Here is a 16,556-nt window from a genome sequence, read left to right as displayed (position 1 = left end):
GTTACTCAGAAGAGATTCTTGACTTCTTGCTACGGCTTAAAGGGCAAGATTTTATTTAAACCATCACTAAAACACAAATTCATGCAAATGTAAAGCCATTCTCAGACTCCAGAGTTTTAGAGCAGTTCCTTGCTTAACTACAAAGGAGTTCATTTTTTTCAATCTCCCCTATCTCTACTGACCAGAAGGAAATAAGAGCATCCAGACTTTTCAATTTTCAAAGTAAAAGGCAGTGGGGCCTCTTGTTTTTCTATCGTAGTTGATTGTCTCCTATTGTTCTTTAATCCACAGTCACTTGGAAATATTCCCTTGTATGTCCCTCACTGGGAAACCTTTTGAAGGGAACTCTTTGAGAAAGGGAATTCTAAGTGTTATATTTGTCATCTCCAAATCTTCCAGATTTTTAAAGATTCTCTTGGAATTGACTTTTTAAGTGAAAATGAACATGTCTTGTGTACCACCAGTGGGGAGAGAAAATGTTTTTGAGGGGGTAGGTAATGCCAGTTTTGTAACACTCGTTAGCATGGCAATTGGAGAACCCACTGACACTGCAGCCTCAGCCTGCGGTAGCCCCTGCGTCCCGTCTGCGTTACCCTGATGGTTGAGTCCTGGTTTTTCCTGCCTCACATGGACTATTTATTCTATTCTAACAAGCATTGTCATTTAGTATTTTCACATTTCATTTTTTCTAACTTGTACATTTGTTTGCTGTTGGGGAGGAAGAAAGGCAATAGCTTTTACTCTAGTTTCAAAAATTAGTTTGAGTGATTTGGGTTTAGCCTGGATAAAGAAACTGAGCTACATTTTGTTGCTTTTTCACTTGACAGCAGTGGCTTCACTCTGAGATGACAATTTGTCATTATGAGGGAGCTTTCATTACACTTCTGTCTTCTCAGCAGAATATTCCTCTGGTGTAGGTAAATGTTAAGTAGAAAAGAAGAATGAAACTTGTTAGTAAAACATGTTGAAAAGCATTCAACTCAACCCCATCAGAGAAATGCAAAATAAACAATAAGATAATTTGGAATGCAATTAGCAAAGGTTGTTTGTTTTGTTTTGTTTTTAAGATTTATTTGTTTGTTTGACAGAGAGAGGGAGAAAAAGAGAGAGAGCAAGCACAAGCAGGGGAAGCAGCAGAGGGAGAGGGGGAAGCAGACTCTGCTGAGCCAAGGAGCCATATGCAGAGCTCAATCCCAGGACCCTGGGATCATGACTTGAGTGGAAGGTGGACACTTAACTGACTGAGCCACCCAGGTGCCTCTTGTTTTTGTTTTCTAATGATGATTCCCACATCTGGTAAGGATGCTACTCATACATTGTTTATAGAAAAAAAAATTAGCATAATATAACCTTCTTGAGCAACAATTTGTTGTTATATATCAGAGACCTTAAAATATTTATGCCCTCTGGCCTATTACTCTCACTTTTAGAGATCTATGCAAAGGAATCCTATGAACAGAGTACAGGGATGTTTACAGTATTATTAGTAATAAGGGAAATTTTAAGATTCAATAGGGAAATAATTTTGTAAACTATGATATATCTATGTGTGAGCTATTATGCTTCCATCAAAAATGATGTTTAGAGGGGTGCCTGGCTGGCTTAGCCAGTGGAGCATGCTACTCTTGATTTCAGGCTTGTGAGTTCAAGCCCCATGTTGGGTGTGGAGATGGCTTAAAAATACAATCTATTTTTAAAAATGCTGTTTAGAGAAACTGTGAGAACATTGAGAAAGCCTATGGTAAATAATAAGAGGCAAAGTATCATGCCATTGAATTTTATAATGGCATAATTGTGTGAGATAGGCCAGCAAACAACAACAAAACAAAACAGCAATAAAAAACTAGAAAGAGAAACTACCCCAGATATTTCCCCCAGGCCTCCCAACCCTTTTTCTAGATGGAACACAGATAATTCAATGGGTTCTTCTATTATTCATAAAATAAGGGTACCTAAGATATAATGCTTATCTCATTCTGAATTAAAAATTTAATGTTTATACTTTATGCCTTATAAATTGCCGTGGTGATGACATTAAATGTGTAATGTGACAGCGATTTGTGTCTCTCCCTGGGTGTTAATTGACAACCTTTACAAGAAATAAGAGAATAATAGCACTCACTTTTTAAGTTGTATGCTTCATAAAGTTGTTACAGATTTTGGAAATCTTAGAACCACGTAAGTGCATAACTTGTCTTGCAATCCTGTGATGAATAAAATGTAACAATATGTTTATGATTTCTTTTTAGGAATTTTTCAAATAGAAACTAATTGCAGAGTTTCCGGTTGACCAGCATTCATAGGGTAAGATTAACATTCTGAATTGTGAACACATGGTAAAGATAATTATTATTACATTGGTATCTTGGGGCAAATACTGAATACTTAGTATGTAAAAAAGAGATTATTATTCCTACAGACGTTTTGAATAAAATCCTTTTGATATTTTTAAACAAGTTAGTAAATAGAAAAATCTGTATACATTTTGGTAAAATGTCCTCTTCTTGTCCTTTGTTGGTCTTGTATGTTGCAGAGTATATGTGTGCATATGTTTGATGTTTGTCATTTTTCTAAACCTTAAAGATCTGAGGAATGTAATGTCTATGACAGACTTAGACTCCATGATTCCATGTCTATATTTTTCTGATTTTTGTTTAAGATAGTGTTTTTATAGTGTTTTTTTTTTTTTTAAGATAGTGTTTTTTATGCCTGGAATTTGTTTGCCATGTTTCCATAAATAAACAATGGCCATCCTTTCCCAGATTACGTAAATCAGAAATACAAAAGCCCTATATCTGTTGCTTCCTACAAATATCATTCATCTTTTATAATTTGGAAGATTAATCTTAAATTAGCTCTGTGGCAGAACTTTTGACTCTGACATAATAAATGATTAATTTGTACACTTTATTAAGTAGCATAACTCGCTAGTATTGTGAACATGACAAATGTCTCAAAAAGTATGTCTGCTGTCCGGCTCTGAACATATAAAACAAGGTGAAGGTGGGTCTCGGCCTACCCCCCACAGGACGTTGGGTCTATCAATCTGTGTATTGTGAACACTCTTCTTTTTATAGATGAAGGTATGGATCCTTTGACTTCTTGAATATATCCACATATCCCTGTTGATTCATTGTGTTGACTATGAATTTTTGAAAGCTAATATCAGGGATGCCTGAGTGGCACAGTCAGTTAAGCTCTTAGTTTTGGCTTAGGTCGTGATCTAAGGGTTATGAGATCACGCCCTACGTGGGCCTGCATGCCCTGTGTTGACCTCTGTACTCTGTATGGAGTCTGATTAAGCTTCTCTCTCCATTTCCCTCTGCCCTTCCCCTCCTCTCTGTAAAAAAATATCTTAAAAAAAAAATCTAATGTCAGATCAGCTACATCTCTACTTATGGCCCATTCAGTGGCTTTTCCATCCCTTCTGGACTATTTATTATCCAAACTCTGTGTTTTGGCTGCAGGCCCTCTCACTCTTCTGCCTTCCCCAGGCTCCTAACATCCCAGCTGAGTGGCCTCCCTTCTGATCTGCATCCATTCTAAGCTTTTTGCTCCTTCTACTTGGAATGAGCTTCCCAATATCATTGTATGGCTGGCTTTATTCAGATCTAAAGAGACCTTCCTGACTAAAGGAGCTCTATATTCTTCGTGGCATTTGTGATTTTATAGTGTTTATATATTTGGTTGTCTCTCTTCCCTTCCTCTTTAGTGAGGTCCCTTAGAACAGGGATCTTTCTGTCTTGCATATCTGTATCTCCTGGACACAGAGCTCCACTAGGCACATAGCAGGTATCCTACAGACTAAAATCCTGACCTCTCTTTGAGAAGTGCTACTGTTCACTGATGTTCCACCCATTCTCTGTGGGTATTTTGTTTGTATAGAATCAAATGTAGTAGTTATTAGGTTTAGCCATCATCCCACCCATTTGGCACTGGTGACAGCATGAGATGGTGGTGTTTTCAACTATGCAAGTCTTCTCTCCACAATGGAATTGTAAATCCCACAAAACTAGAAACAAGGCCTCATAATTCCTTGGTATGCCTTTGTAGTCCTCGCCTCCCTAATTGAGTGCATTTAAATGTTAACTTTAGAGAAAGGGTTAAGGCTAGTGGCTTAATCCTATTTTCAGTATTTCTAGAGTACACGGGTGTGTCTGTCCCAAAGCTAAAACAAAAAATTTCTCATTTTGATTTATAGTTAAAAAATTGTTTCATAGAAATTTTCTGGACTACATTTGCAAATTCATGTTACAAAGCCCTGTTTATTTTATTAAGAAGGCGAGATGGCCTTCTTAATAATAATACCTATTATTAATTAGGTGAGGTGGCCAGAATCAATGCTATCAACATCCCAGTTCTTTTCAAATTAGGAAATTTGCCCATAATTCCATGCCCTAGAGAAGAAATTTAAACACCTCTACGCTTTAGTTTTCTTACTTGTAAAGAGTTAGACTCTAATCTCCTGAATTAAATAGCCCATATGATTCTGCTCTTGTGAAAGGTAGGTCACCTATGGAAGAAGTAGGAGAAGCAAATGGAATGATGATCTCTGCTATCAGCCAGACATTCAACCGGAGAGCATGTAGATTCATAAGAGACTATACGGGAACAGAGTCTGGCTCTACTTGATGGCGGGCTTACTGTGGGTGGTGGGAGGGGGAGTCAAGAAAACGTTTTTGTAAAAAATGGAGATGTTGGAGAAGGGTTTGAGGTTGCCTTCTGTTCACCTAGTCTAAGAATCATGTAGCCACTGGTGGCTTCTGTGTTAGTGTTAATATTATAATGTGACTGTACCTTCTTTCATTTTAAATGTATTCTAGATAATTTGATAGCTTACAAAATGCATAAAAAAACTGAGAGGCCTTTTCCTACAAAGACAATTATCATCTGCATTAAATAAATCATGTGTTCCATAACTGTCAGAAACAAAGAAAAGTAAAGCATTTTTTTTTAAAGTTCAGAACAACTCTGATTTAATTAGTATTTCTAGAGTTATTCCCCTGGTGTTAATTGTCATATTCAGTAACTGTCTTCTGGGGCTTCAGATGATTAATTTTCCTAATGTTTAGAATATTATTTATGATTGTTTTTGGAAACCCATTGCCACCGTGCAGCTTTGGGTAAGAAACTGCTGAATTGTAGCTGCACATCACTTTTTTCCTCTGGTGTCTCTGTGTTGTTGACCATGATGTCAGACTGTTTCCTTGAAACTGATTTCTGTGTTCCAGAAACACTGTGCTTCTCCTTTATCTCACTGACCCTGCCTCTCTCTCCCCCTTTCCTCTATGAGTCCTTCTTCATGTGATATATTATCCAGGGGAGAGAGTCTGTTCTTCAGTCACTCAATTCTTTCTCACAAAGAACTACTTCATTTCTACATCAGTATCTGCTACTTCAATGTTCTTGAGTTTCTGTGGTGAATTAAAAATGGCTGGAAATACTGTGTGATTTTTCCAGCTTGTTTCCCTTCCCTTTAAACATTTGGACTGGTCTGGTTACCTTTTTTGAACCCTCCAGTCTGGTTACCTTTTTTGAACCCTCCAGTCTGGTGTGGAGTAATTTTGAAGGTTGGATTTTAAGATGTGTCACTTCTGCTATTATGTACTTGCAGTGTTCCATAGAACTTAGCCACCTTGCCCCCGGAAAAGCCTAAACAGCCACTTGGAAGAGTGGCAAGGCCCCTGGTTGTTAGCTTAAACTGAGCTGCAGGACCAGCAGACAGCCTAAGTGCCAGTCCTGTGACCGAGGCATGTCAGACCTTCCAGCCTTCTCCATATTCCAGCCAACACCATGTTGAAACAGAACAACTGCCTCACCATCCCACAGAATCATGAGAAATGATAAATGGTTGTTTTAGCCACTAAGTTTTGGAATGTTTTTTGGCATAGCAATAAAGAACTAAAACAACAATTGATACCCAGAAGTGAGGTGCTGCCCTAACAAAACATCTGGCATTGGATTTGAGACGGGGGGACACAGATCTGAAGGGAAGTAAAATAACTATTAGTGATGGCTGGAAAGAGCAGTGAGGACATTGCTATTGGGGGATGTGAAATTGTACCCCTGTTTCATACTGACAGAAAAATTGACAGGACTGACACCTCCAGTAACATGGAAGACAGAAAATGAATCTAATGCATTTGTGTGTCTAGCTTAGGACATTTTCCAACAGAATATTAGAAGTGCCCAGGCACCTGGGTGGTTCAGTTGGTTAAACGTCCGACTCTTGATCTCAGCTCAGGTCTTGATCTCCGGGTCATGAGTTCGAGCCCTATTTTGGGCTCCATGCTGAGCATGAGCCTACTTAAAAAAAAATATATTGGAAGTGCCAATTGACTTTTTTTTTTTTTAAAACCACACACGACCAAAGTATTACAAGAGAGAGATGAATCAAAGAAGAAACTATTCAGGTTTTAAGTAGACTTTAGAGGATATATTTCCATCCAGAATTGTCTAGGATTGTAAATAAAACTGTTCCTCATTCCCAGCTTTTCCACCCAGCAAAAGGTACTCAAAGTAAGAAAGGCCCTCAGGTTGAAAGATCAGATCCTACTACTGCCAGTAAAACTTAATCTCACAGTACAAATAAAACCCAGAGCATAGCTGTAAGACCCTCTATCATGCCTTCAAAAAGATATAAAGCTGTGCCTCCTGGATCTTCTCAGCTAGATAAAGTCTAAGGACTTTAAGAATGCTGTCCCACAGCCTCCTAGACCTAATTTAGATGACAAGATTCTAGACTTCAAGCTTGAGCTTGATGCCGTAGTCAGATGAGATTTTTAGGGGGTTGGAAGAAGGTGAGTGTGTGTTGCATATAGGACTATAAATCATTTTGGGGCAGGGAGACCCAGGTAAGTTAAGCATGGATGTACATCTTTTACCACTCCTCCCATTGAGAAGTCACGTTTTCCATCCTCTGGAATCTGAGCTGGCTGTATGACGCCTTTGACCGATAAAATGTGGTGGACATGACCCTGTGTAGCTTTGAGGGCCTGTGCCATGAAAGACCTGTAGTTTTCACCTTTGTGCTTGGAATGTATCATCTTAGAACCCAGCCATGTTACATGGGGATGGTCAAATAGCCATGAGAAGTTACAGTAGAAGTGCTAGCCAGCAGTCAGCTCCAACTACCAGCCTGATGAATGAGTACATTCTGGACCTTCCAGCCGCTTTTGTGCCAGCCAATACCATGAAGTAAAAGAACCACCCACAGAATCATGAGAAACAAAACCGTATTGTTTTTTTAAACCATTAATATTGAGAATATGCTGAATAGTTCGCCAAAATCCTTCCCATCTACATGTGACTGAGGGCTAGCTCTCCCGGGAAAGCCTTATTACCTTAGATACACTCTGCCTAACCTCAATTTATTTTTTTTTCTGCTCTCTGATATGCTCAATTATTTACTGTACAAATATTGTAGACCCCGTGCTAGAAACTGTGGAAGATACTGCAATACTATAGACTCAAAATCTGAATCCATTTGACCCCTGCTTCTCAGTTGACCCTTCTATGGGCTATTGCTAAGTGGTGTTGAATTTTCATTTACAGTCACTATTTTATTCATTGTTTTTTTTTTTTTTTCAAACCTACTGCAAAATTTTCCTCCATCACTTCAGCCCACACTATTGAAGTAGCCTTTCAACTGGGCTCATTGTCTCTGATCCTTCCTCAAGTCCACTCTGCGAATCTCTATAGTTTAGTGACCCCCTGTTCTACTGCCTCGCGCCCATGGGTCTTAGGTCTCTTAAGGGGTCACAGAGCTGCTGGTCACTGTTACCGGTAGTCTTCGGTGAGAGGCAGCACTCTAGACACCTACTGAAACTTCCAGGAAGATTTCAAAGGTCAGCACTTCCCCCACATATTTTATTGCCAATCTATCTTGTAAGCTTTCTCCTCCTCAGGAGATTTGGAGAACACAAAAAAAGTACTGGTCTCAGCTACATCAGATGAGTTGCTTTGATCAATTGTAGGAATAGGGCTTGGATTTGAGTTTTTTTTTAAAAAGTGCTCCAGGTTATTCTAATGTGAAGCCAAACTTAAGAACCACTTAGATTTAAAAAAATGGTCTCTGCATCAGCAGCATCAACATTAACTAGATGTTTGTTAGAAATGCATTCTTGGCCACCTGGGTGGCTCGGTGGTTGAGCATCTGCCTTTGGTTCAGGTCGTGATCCCAGGGTCCTGGGATCGAGTCCCATATCAGGCTTCCTGTGGGGAGCCTGCCCCTCCCTCTGCCTATGTCTGCCTCTCTCTTTAGGTCTGTCGTGAATAAATAAATAAAATCTTTTTAAAAATAGTTTAAAGAAGAAATGCACATTCTTAGGGCCTACTTCAGACCTAATGAATCATAAACTCGGAGAGTGGGACCAAACACTTGAGAATATGCTGAGTATATATTATTATATAGTAAGCTCTCCAGTGATTTTTATGGACATTAAAGTTAGAGAAACACTTCACTGTATAAATCTTAGCTCCCTTCTAGGAAGTCTCAGACTGCAACTAAATTTGGGAAGGGTGTTTAGTATTTGAAATTTGCTCTATTGATAAGATCTGAAATAACTGGTAAAGGACATAAACTGGCATACCAAGTGTCTTGCTAGTGATCATTTAAGTCCTTGGGAAATGCTGAATGATTATCATCAGATCTCTGAAGAATGACTCGAGGGGTTATTTAGTCTGAAGAAAATGAGCAAATTAATCAAGGGTACTGACACTATTTCCCAGAGAGAGAACTTAAAGAGGTGAATTTAAACTTCATTTGGGTATATGTTAGACCCAGGAAAATATCTTTTGATGAGTAGTACTAAACATTTTGAAGGGATATAAGGCAATTTCTAAATCAATTTGGAGTGAAAGCATAGAGAAACCCCATTTTGAATTGTTTGGTTATATCCCTGCCTGGGGTCAGAGATAGACATCTTTGAAGTAGTGTCCAGTTCTCTGCATAGAATGACTCTAAATACCATCTGACCATCATTTGTTTATTTTTTCACTGGTTATTTTGGAAATGCTTTCAAAGTAAAATAGGGACTAGTGGGAAGTAAAGATGCCTAACTTGAGTGTTCTTGTTTCAATCCTAGAGGCTTTGGGGTGAGATTGTCAAATGAATTCATGTGCTTTCAAAAGCTTTTATGATTTTTTAATGTGGTTTAAAAGCTGAAGGAATGGGATTAGAACCATAAAATCCTTTACTCTTAACGTTGTTTCTTTGAACTGATTTAGTGGATTTGTATATTAGAAATAGAGATCTGATTTAGATTGAATTCTCGTTGCTTGCAAAAATATGGTCTGGAAAAAATTTCCTGGATACATAAACAGTATTAAATATTGTAATGACAAAGGATAACTATGCTCTAGCTCTTGAGTTAAACACTTCAATTAGAAAAATTAACATCATTTTTTATGTAGGAATGCTTAAGATTCTTCATACATCTTTAAGTCCGGATGCTATATATTTATAAGTCTTAGTTCAGTGGAAAATGTTTGGTAGAAAAAGTTTAGCTGCAAAAGTAGACTATATAATATGTTATAGGGGACATTGTAAAGATTGTATATTTGCATCCTTGTTTTTCAAAAGATTAAAATAGAACCCAGTTACAATGCAGTTGTTGGGGTAAGTTGATGTCTTAAGTCTGTTCAGGCTGCTTTAACAAACTGCCACAGCCTTGGTGACTTAAATAGCAGACATTTATTTCTCACAGTTCCTGGAGGCTGAGAAGTTCAAGATCAAGGCATGGGCAGATTCTAAATGAGAGCTCACTTCCTAGTTTATAAACAGCCACCTTCTTGCTGTATCTTCACATGATGGAAGGGGCAAGAGAGCCCTCTGGAATCCCTTTTATAAGGGTACTAATCCCATTCATGAGAGCTCCACTTTCATGATCTGAGGCTCTACTTCCTAACATTCTCACATTGGGAGTTAGGATTTCAACATATGTATTTTAAGAGGGACAAAATAGGGGAGCCCAGGTGGCTCAGCAGTTTACCGCTGCCTGCAGCCCAGGGCGTGATCCTGGAGACCCGGATCGAGTCCTACGTTGGGCTCCCTGCATGGAGCCTGCTTCTCCCTCTGCCTGTGTGTCTCTGCCTCTCTCTCTCTCTCTCTGTGTCTCATGAATAAGTAAAATCTTTTAAAAAAAAAGGGGGGGGGGACAAAATATGTATTCCATTGCAGTTAGGGAAAAGAGATAAATACTCAGCTTTCTCTTTAGCCTTTAAAAGAACTGAGTGGCATAGTTAGTTGGATTTAATGAGACAGCGTGGTCAGCCGTATACAAGGTTTGAGATTTGAATCTGAGGACCTAGGTTCTAAGTGCAGCTATTTCTTGACAGTTTTGTCACCTTGGACAGGATAGCTCCTTTGGGCCTGCTTTATTTTCCATATTTTAAAATGTGTAGAATAAAAATATTTGCCTAATGGTTTATTATATGAAACAAATTAATGTAAATTGAAGTACTTTTAAAGTAGGAAATCAGATATTAGATTATAAATAGTATATTTTTATATGTTCTCTTATTGGCAAGGAATTCCTCAATGGAAATCTGAATTAGGTGATTAGATGGAAAGTTTATAATTCTTAAAAAGGTAAACAGGAAAAGTTCTTTATAAATAATTTCAGTTAGTATAAATATGGTAAACCTGTCATTAGCTGTGGTTCTCTTAGCATATTAGTTATAATAGTTTCTCATATTATATGAAAATTTGTGTTTTAAAATATTGCTGTAGTTGAAGGTTTGTGACTCTTCTTTGATAGAAATACTGTGTTTAAAGTAGGAAATGTGTTTGCAATGTTTAAAAGAAACTGTATTTTACAAGAAATATCAGGATGGCTGAGCAGCATTCTGGAATTATGCAATAAATTCTTTCCTGGTACGTTGTAGATGCAATACAATGGAAGAATATGTAAAATGTTCCACACCTTAAATATCTTTATCATACTTGCTGCACATAAATGCAGTTGTGTATCATATGGTGTAAGCCTTTTAAAAGCAAACTGTGAATGAGAAACTCCTACTCTAGCAGTGCTAAGTAAGTATGGATTAGTACACGGCTAGATTGTCATACACACTAACTGTGCTTTCTGGCCTGCAAAATAATTTGACACTGGATAGTAGTTATTAAGCAGGCTTTTTTGCACATGGATTGGTAAATCCAAAGTAAATTTCAGACATGCCCAACTTTATGATCTTTGAAAATGACAAGGTCACAAGAGTATTACTAAAACCATCTTAAATACAATTTGGGGTTAGTACATTGAGCTGGATTTCAAGTACTTAATAAACCAAAAAAAGATTGTATCTTCAGGGCAAATATATCAACATTCCCAGCAACCTTTCAGAGGTGCATAGGCACTACAAAACACAATTTCCATGCCAAGTTAAAGTTTTTTTGTATGTTTTAGAATGTTCCCTTGTTTCAAACTGATCAATATATATGCAGTTTAAATTATTACAAGTGATTGCTTGAAGTAGATGCTAAGAATGGCTTCTATTAACCTACTAGGTTAAAAAAAAAAGCTAATATAAAGGGAAGCTACATTTAGTAATATCATAATTTCAGAGAATTACAGCCATATTTCTGAGCTGTGTCTTTAAAAGTTATTAACTTGTGACTATTTCTAATGAAATCAGGCTAAATTTGAAGAGCACTAAATCTTCTTTAGAGAGATGTGTGGTTTTAAATTAGGATGCAGAAATTACATGATTTGACAGGCCATCTGATAAATGCAAATAAGACCAACTGTGTATGAGGACTGAATGAGAGAAATTAACATATGTAGGCTGCTTGGAAAAGTTAAGTGTTCATCTAAGTGTTGTAAATATGGCATTTTAAAATATATTAACATCAAAGTTTCTGTAGAAGTTCTCTGTAATTTAAGGGAGTTCAGGGGCTGAGTATGATCTCATATATGGGTGGGGTCTTGTATATACAGCTTTGCCAAAATGTCCTCCAGTGTGAAAAGTAAACTGATCTATGAAAATCTATTTGCCGTATCATGTCTTATGATGGGAAGAGGGTCTCTGGAGACAGTATCTCCATTTTTGTTTAAAATACCACAGCTATTATAAGATATCTATGCTTTCTCACAGAATGAAGACAAACACAGAGATGGTGTGTCTAAGAAATTTCAAAAGGTGTCGGCCTCCCGATTGAAGCACAGTCAACTTATTGGATTCATTTTTTTCATCCAGTGAGTATAAATATTTAAAGTACATGATTTTGGTCAATGTTGACTTGTGTTCTATGTTGAATAAATATTCGCTCTCTGTCAAATACCCTTGTCATGGTTGGGGCCATTTGTGTTTACATTCTTCTGCAATTTCAGTTGTATGTCTTAAAAGAATTTAACTCTCAGGACCTTTATTTATTTATTTATTTTTTAATTTTATTTATTTATGATAGGCACACAGTGAGAGAGAGAGAAGCAGAGACATAGGCAGAGGGAGAAGCGGGCTCCATGCACCGGGAGCCCGACGTGGGATTCGATCCCGGGTCTCCAGGATCGCGCCCCGGGCCAAAGGCAGGCGCCAAACCTCTGCGCCACCCAGGGATCCCTCTCAGGACCTTTAAGAGGACAAATACAGCCATAAGCTGTAAGGTAGCAGAGCCTTAGAGATGATCTGAGTTCATTCTCTTTATCCATTAAAACACAATATTATTGTGATTTTCTTTCTTCTTTCTTAACAGATATGTTATTAGATCCAAATATTCCCTTTTGTTTGTCTTCTGGGTGGTCTGGGTTTTACTCATTAGCAGTCTTTTAAACAATTGATTTATGTAAGGTTGAACATTACATAAATCATTGCTGTAAGGAGCACTGTCTGGATACTTTTTAATATGAAAAAATGCAAAATCTACCTCTTGTTTTTTGAAGGTAAAAATAATTTAATAATAGAGTATACCCTCAATAATTTATCCTATTAGTACTTTGCCATCAAAACAGTAATCATGAGAGAGTCCCCCATAGAGCAATGTTCTAATTGGGTTTTTCTTCACTATCCCTTTTTAAGCCACTACTGTTGTTTTGTCAACTTTTAAATCTCTGAGTTGGCCATGAACTTAAGTTATAAAGCAAGAGCTTGGGGGGAAAGGAGATAATGCATTAACTCACAGTTGGTTTTGAACATAGAACTGATAGATCCCTATAATCCTAAAGGATAATTCTACAAAGCAGTGCTTGCTCAAGAGTCGCTCCCGATAGTAGTTGAAACACAACTCTGGAGCTATAACTGGTGCACCCAGACGTGGGGTGGGGTGTGGAAAAGCACTTATTCAGACCATTTGCAAGGTATAAAATGTGGCCCTAAGAAATAAGTAGCATAAGGATAAGTTTTCATAACGTTGATTGAAGAAAACATGGCTTCTAGTTTTTAATAGCTTGGCAGAGGATAGTCAAGATCCAGGAGGAAACTAGATAGTTGCTTCACAATCTGCCCCAAACACCTTTATAGATCCAGTCTGGCTACCACCAAATGGTCTCTCAGCTGAAGTACTTCATAGTGCACAGCTGGGATGGCTGAAGTTTTCAAATGAAACCAGAAGATGTTTGTATTGTCCAATTGGCTCTGCCTCTGCCAGGTTTTGTCCCTGAGCTAAATCCCACTCGGGACGTACAAGCCATTAGAGTTAAATGCTTATTTTGGATACTTGCATCAATGGCTTTTCTTTTATTTTCCTCTTCCAGTTTCTGTACTCCTATAAGGGAAAGTCATGATTACACTAACAGAGCTGAAATGTTTAGCAGACGCCCAGTCATCTTATCACATCCTAAAACCATGGTGGGACGTCTTCTGGTATTACATTACCCTGATCATGCTGCTGGTGGCTGTGCTGGCCGGAGCTCTCCAGCTCACACAGAGCAGGGTTCTGTGCTGTCTTCCATGTAAGGTGGAATATGACAATCACTGTGCCGTGCCTTGGGACATCCTGAGAGCCAGCGCAAACATGTCCTCTGATCCCGGGACACCGCTTCCGCTCCCCCTCAGAATCCAGAACGACCTCCACCGACAGCAGTACTCCTACATTGACGCCGTCTGTTATGAGAAACAGCTCCATTGGTTCGCCAAGTTTTTCCCCTACCTGGTGCTCTTGCACACGCTCATCTTTGCAGCCTGTAGCAACTTCTGGCTACACTATCCCAGTACCAGTTCTCGGCTCGAGCATTTTGTGGCCATCCTTCACAAGTGCTTCGATTCCCCGTGGACCACCCGGGCCCTGTCCGAAACGGTGGCCGAGCAATCAGTGAGGCCCCTGACATTCTCCAAGTCCAAGGTTCTGCTGTCGTCCTCAGGGTGCTCAGCCGACGTCGATTCCAACAAGCAGTCATTGCCCTACCCACAGCCTGGCTTGGAGTCAGCTGGCATAGAAAGCCCAACATCTAGCGTCCTGGACAAGAAGGAGGGTGAACAGGCCAAAGCCATCTTTGAAAAAGTGAAAAGGTTCCGCCTGCACGTGGAGCAGAAGGACATCATTTATAGAGTGTATCTGAAGCAGATCATAGTGAAAGTCATTTTGTTTGTCCTCATCATAACTTACGTTCCGTATTTTCTAACCTACATCAGTCTTGAAATCGACTGTTCGGTTGATGTGCAAGCTTTCACAGGCTACAAGCGCTACCAGTGTGTCTACTCCTTGGCAGAAATATTTAAGGTCCTGGCTTCGTTTTATGTCATTTTGGTTATACTCTATGGTCTCACCTCCTCCTACAGCTTATGGTGGATGCTGAGGAGTTCTCTGAAGCAATATTCCTTTGAGGCGTTGAGAGAGAAAAGCAACTATAGCGATATCCCCGACGTGAAGAACGACTTCGCCTTCATCCTCCATCTGGCCGATCAGTACGATCCTCTTTATTCCAAACGCTTCTCCATATTCCTGTCGGAGGTCAGCGAGAACAAGCTGAAACAGATCAACCTCAACAACGAATGGACAGTTGAGAAGCTGAAGAGTAAGCTTGTGAAAAACTCACAGGACAAGATAGAGCTGCATCTTTTTATGCTAAACGGTCTTCCGGACAACGTCTTTGAGCTGACAGAAATCGAAGTGCTGAGCCTGGAGCTGATCCCTGAGGTCAAGCTGCCCTCTGCGGTCTCGCAGCTGGTCAACCTCAGGGAGCTTCACGTGTACCACTCGTCCCTGGTGGTGGACCATCCAGCGCTGGGCTTCCTGGAGGAGAACCTCAAAATCCTCCGCCTGAAATTCACCGAAATGGGGAAGATCCCACGCTGGGTATTTCACCTGAAGAATCTCAAGGAACTTTATCTGTCGGGCTGTGTTCTTCCGGAACAGCTGAGTACCATGCAGCTGGAGGGCTTCCAGGACTTGAAAAACCTGCGGACCCTCTACCTGAAGAGCAGCCTCTCCCGGATCCCACAGGTCATTACAGACCTCCTGCCTTCTCTGCAGAAGCTGGCCCTCGATAACGAGGGAAGCAAGCTGGTTGTGTTGAACAACTTGAAAAAGATGGTCAATCTGAAGAGCCTCGAGCTGATCAGCTGTGACCTGGAACGCATCCCACACTCTATTTTCAGCCTCAACAATTTGCATGAGTTAGACCTAAAAGAGAATAACCTGAAAACTGTAGAAGAGATCATTAGCTTTCAGCATCTCCAGAATCTTTCCTGCTTAAAGCTGTGGCACAATAACATTGCTTATATTCCTGCCCAGATTGGGGCACTATCTAATCTAGAGCAGCTCTCTTTGAACCATAATAATATTGAGAATCTGCCCCTGCAGCTTTTCCTATGCACCAAACTACATTATTTGGATCTAAGCTATAACCACCTGACCTTCATTCCAGAAGAAATCCAGTATCTGAGTAATTTGCAGTACTTTGCTGTGACCAACAACAATGTAAGTAAATCCATTCCTCCCTTTGTTTAGCCAGTCTTCTGAGTATCTGCTGTTGCAGTGTATAAAGTGGGTAAAGAAAATGGACTTAGGGGCAAACTAAGCATCATCGGGCCTGGCCTGACTCCCACTTACTAGATATGTGACTGTGAGTAAATTACCAAAATACCGAGTATCAGTTTTTAATCTGACTTACAAGCTGTCATGGAGATTTTTTTTTTTTTTTTTGTCATGGAGATTTTATGAGAAAAATATAAGTGCTGGGCATAGTTCCTGGCACATAATAATTGCTCAATGAATGTTCTCTTTATTCTCTTTCCCCATTTTTTTTTTTTTTACATAAACATCGCAATTGAAGTATTTTAGACTAATTAGTTATAACAGAGCTTACTTTTCATTTTGGAAAGATCTTAAGTAGTTAGAAAGCTTCATAAAAGTTTTTAGCTTTCCAAATCTGTCATAGGAGAAGAACTTTTTGTTAAAAATACTGGGATCATGAATTATTCATAAATCTTTTTTGTGATGCAGTAAAAGAGACTTGAAATCTACATGCATGTCTAGAAAGACGATTCAAAATGAAAGGCCTGGTTCTATAATGCAACACTAGGGCTTCTTAGAAGCTTTTTCCAGCATCCATACTTTAAAAATGAACCATAATTTGCAACAGTAAAGCCAAGTTAAGGAAAACTTGACTTCACTGAAA

General features: G+C 39.1%; 1 protein-coding gene across 3 annotated transcripts in view; it reads left to right on the top strand.

Annotated features, from left to right (window-relative positions):
- Positions 1-16,556, top strand: part of LRRC8B (leucine rich repeat containing 8 VRAC subunit B) — a 69,415-nt gene that overhangs the window by 40,560 nt on the left and 12,299 nt on the right. For 2 of the 3 annotated variants that reach the window (XM_041749397.1, XM_041749395.1), the window contains exons 2-4: positions 2,250-2,304; positions 12,097-12,197; positions 13,692-15,856. In XM_041749397.1, coding sequence (XP_041605331.1) covers positions 13,718-15,856 — 2,139 coding nt within the window. In that variant the 5' untranslated portion in view covers positions 2,250-2,304; positions 12,097-12,197; positions 13,692-13,717. Of the gene's footprint in view, positions 1-1,241; positions 1,297-2,249; positions 2,305-12,096; positions 12,198-13,691; positions 15,857-16,556 lie in introns of those variants that run through there. The other variant, XM_041749396.1, reaches the window with a different exon arrangement.

The sequence above is a fragment of the Vulpes lagopus genome, chromosome 3 (assembly GCF_018345385.1).
Source record: "Vulpes lagopus strain Blue_001 chromosome 3, ASM1834538v1, whole genome shotgun sequence".
In the NCBI taxonomy this organism is placed as follows: Eukaryota; Metazoa; Chordata; class Mammalia; order Carnivora; family Canidae; genus Vulpes; species Vulpes lagopus.
Note: the sequence above shows the minus strand (reverse complement) of the source record. Positions and strands in the feature narration are given on the sequence as shown.